The following is a 2,574-nucleotide window of genomic DNA, read 5'->3' on the forward strand; positions in this document are numbered from 1 at the left end:
GAATTATTTTAAAATCTAAAAGTATTCAAAAAGTCATTAATTTTAAAATAATTTTAAAAAATAAATTTTAATGGATTTAAAAGGATTTTAAAAGTAAAATTGTGAAGAAATTATCAATATGAAATTCAGTTTTTATTCCAAAAATTTGGCTCAATTTTTTTTTTCATAAAAATTATAAAATTTCATAACAATCAATTAAATCATTAAAATCTATAACTCATTTTAAATCCATCAAACTCTAAATTAAAAACATTCCTTAAATTTTGGGAAGAAGTGAAACATGATTAAAAAGATTAGAATATAAGAAATCAAAAAAGTAGGAGTCTAACCAAAAAAAAAAAAAAATTAGGTATTATATATATCCAAAAAATAAATGTTAATCATGCGGAAATTATAGCTTTATGAGAAAGAAAAAATAATTATAATTGTAATTTTTTTGAAAAAGTATAATATCATTTAAGGATATTATTGTTAATAAAAAAACCTAAAATAATAAAAAGGGCCCATCTCTTAGGGTTATTTTCACTAAGATATATAACATTTCAATTTTAAAATATTCTAAATTTTTAAAAAATAAAAAATATTTTTTAATCATTGAAAATAATTTTCCTAAACCAACCAATGACAACAACCAAAAAAAAAAGAGAAAACCTTAAAATACATATTTTGGAGTCCTTGACAAAAAATAGATCTTTTACCATCGCACGGCAAGTCCATGATAGGTGCGGCACTGTATTTAAAATGATGCTGGTGAATGGAAATCTCTGGTTTTTTGGGGCGAAGGGTGGTTAAACGAAAGTGGAAGAGGAGCAAATTGAAATAAAAATAATAATAATAAAAAAAAAGGGATAACAATCATCAGAAGGTTTGACTTAAAATAATTTATTTTGCTTTTTGACCCTATGTTGGTTGGTGGATTTCAAATATATATGATTTCGATTTTTTTATGTGGAGAAAAGGACAGGCAAGCTCTTATAAATGAAAGGACAGGTAATATCTACAATAAAAGTATCTCAATGACCAAAGAATTTTTCCCCATGCATCTCAATGACCAAATAATTGGAAATTAGTCATTATTTTTCCCCATGCATATCAATGACCAAATAATTGGAAATTAGTCATTCAAAAGAAACCACAGCTAAAACACGGAAAGAAAATAAACAATACAATCAACCAAAAACAAAGGAAAATATTTCGAAACATGGTCCTTAAAGTGCCTAAATTTCAAGTTCAACTAGTTGCCAGAGCCACAGCAACCTGGACCCCTCCTACAGCACATGCATTAATACATGGAGGCCCAAATTTCTTACCTCCTTTAACTATAGCAACCCAAGATTTCTGACTTCCATTAACCATAGCAGTCGCAAATTTTTTACCTCCATCGACCATAGCAGCCTTAAGTTTCTTGCCTCTCTTCATGACAGCAGACTTGATGCTCTTACCTCCATTAGGAACTTGAATCTGGTCAGGTGCTTCATCGAAAGTTGGGTACCAGAGAAGGTTATTCGACGTCTCAATCAGGTTGTCCCCTTCTGAACCTAAGAAGGGAACGGAAGGGATCTTGGTCAGATACTTGTCAAGCTTCTTCGGGTCCGGAGAGGTTGGCTCCACAATTTCGTCAGACCTCTCCTTTGGGTAATCGGCCGCATCCATCTACGAGGATAAAAGCATTAAATATATTTATATATAAAAGCCATGTAAGGAATTAAATGACTCGTTTGAAGGCTGGTGCCCATCTGAGCTTGTCCTGATCGATGATAGATTTAACCTATCCGTCATCATTAAGACCCCATGGCTCAGAACTTGAGCCAAAAAAAAAAAAAAAAAAAAAAAAAAAAAAAAAAAAAAACTAATCGAGCTAAAACATGCATGTAATGGTCTAACTCCACATAAACAAAATTAGAATCAAACATGCCTAAATGGTAAGAAAAATTAAAAATTGCTAACGAGCATTAACATTAAAAAGATAAAATAAAATAAAATAAAATTCAAAAATTTGTAGCATGTGAAAGACACAAAATGCAAAAAGAAGATTAAAAAAATTTCTGGCTTACCTGAGTTGGATCTTGGATTTTCTTGAGAAAGAAAGAAGAGGCTTTATAGGGGGTGGGTGGCTAATTGCATATATAAGAACAGAGGGAGCGGCTTTTAACTTCTCTGCATGGTGGTGCACTTTGAGTAGGAGAGAGAGACAAATGAAATTAGGTTACGGATTTCCTCATGACCATTTGTCAAAAGGCCGGCCATTTCTCTAAAGAAGGCAAACCAAAAAAAAAAAAAAAATCCAGAAAAACTGCAAGCATAATCAATCCATCCAGAAGGATTCACAATGAATCACACTCTAACCTTGACCAATTGTGATTTATAAACCCACTCATAAGACAAACAGACTAAGATACCGTGAGACGCGTTAAGTATCACGCTGAATCACACTCTAGACTTGACCAACTATGCTTTATAAACCAACTAATAATACAAACAGACTAATATACCGCTAGACGTGTAAGTCTCAACATCTAATTTATTATTCCAAAAAGTAATTTTCACATCTTTTTAGTAGATTTTTAATTTATA

General features: G+C 31.1%; 1 protein-coding gene across 1 annotated transcript; it reads right to left on the bottom strand.

Moving 5' to 3' along the window:
* Positions 1-875: 875 nt before the first annotated feature.
* LOC112492277 (elongation factor 1-alpha) lies at positions 876-2,334 on the bottom strand. The gene is made up of 2 exons (XM_025075468.3): positions 2,055-2,334; positions 876-1,653 (listed from the first exon to the last, which is right to left on the bottom strand). Exon 2 carries the CDS (start codon positions 1,651-1,653, stop codon positions 1,231-1,233), a length of 423 nt encoding a protein of 140 aa, XP_024931236.3. The 5' UTR covers positions 2,055-2,334; the 3' UTR covers positions 876-1,230.
* Between the last annotated feature and the right edge of the window lie 240 nt (positions 2,335-2,574).

The sequence above is a fragment of the Ziziphus jujuba genome, chromosome 3, assembly GCF_031755915.1.
Source record: "Ziziphus jujuba cultivar Dongzao chromosome 3, ASM3175591v1".
Classification (NCBI taxonomy): domain Eukaryota; kingdom Viridiplantae; phylum Streptophyta; class Magnoliopsida; order Rosales; family Rhamnaceae; genus Ziziphus; species Ziziphus jujuba.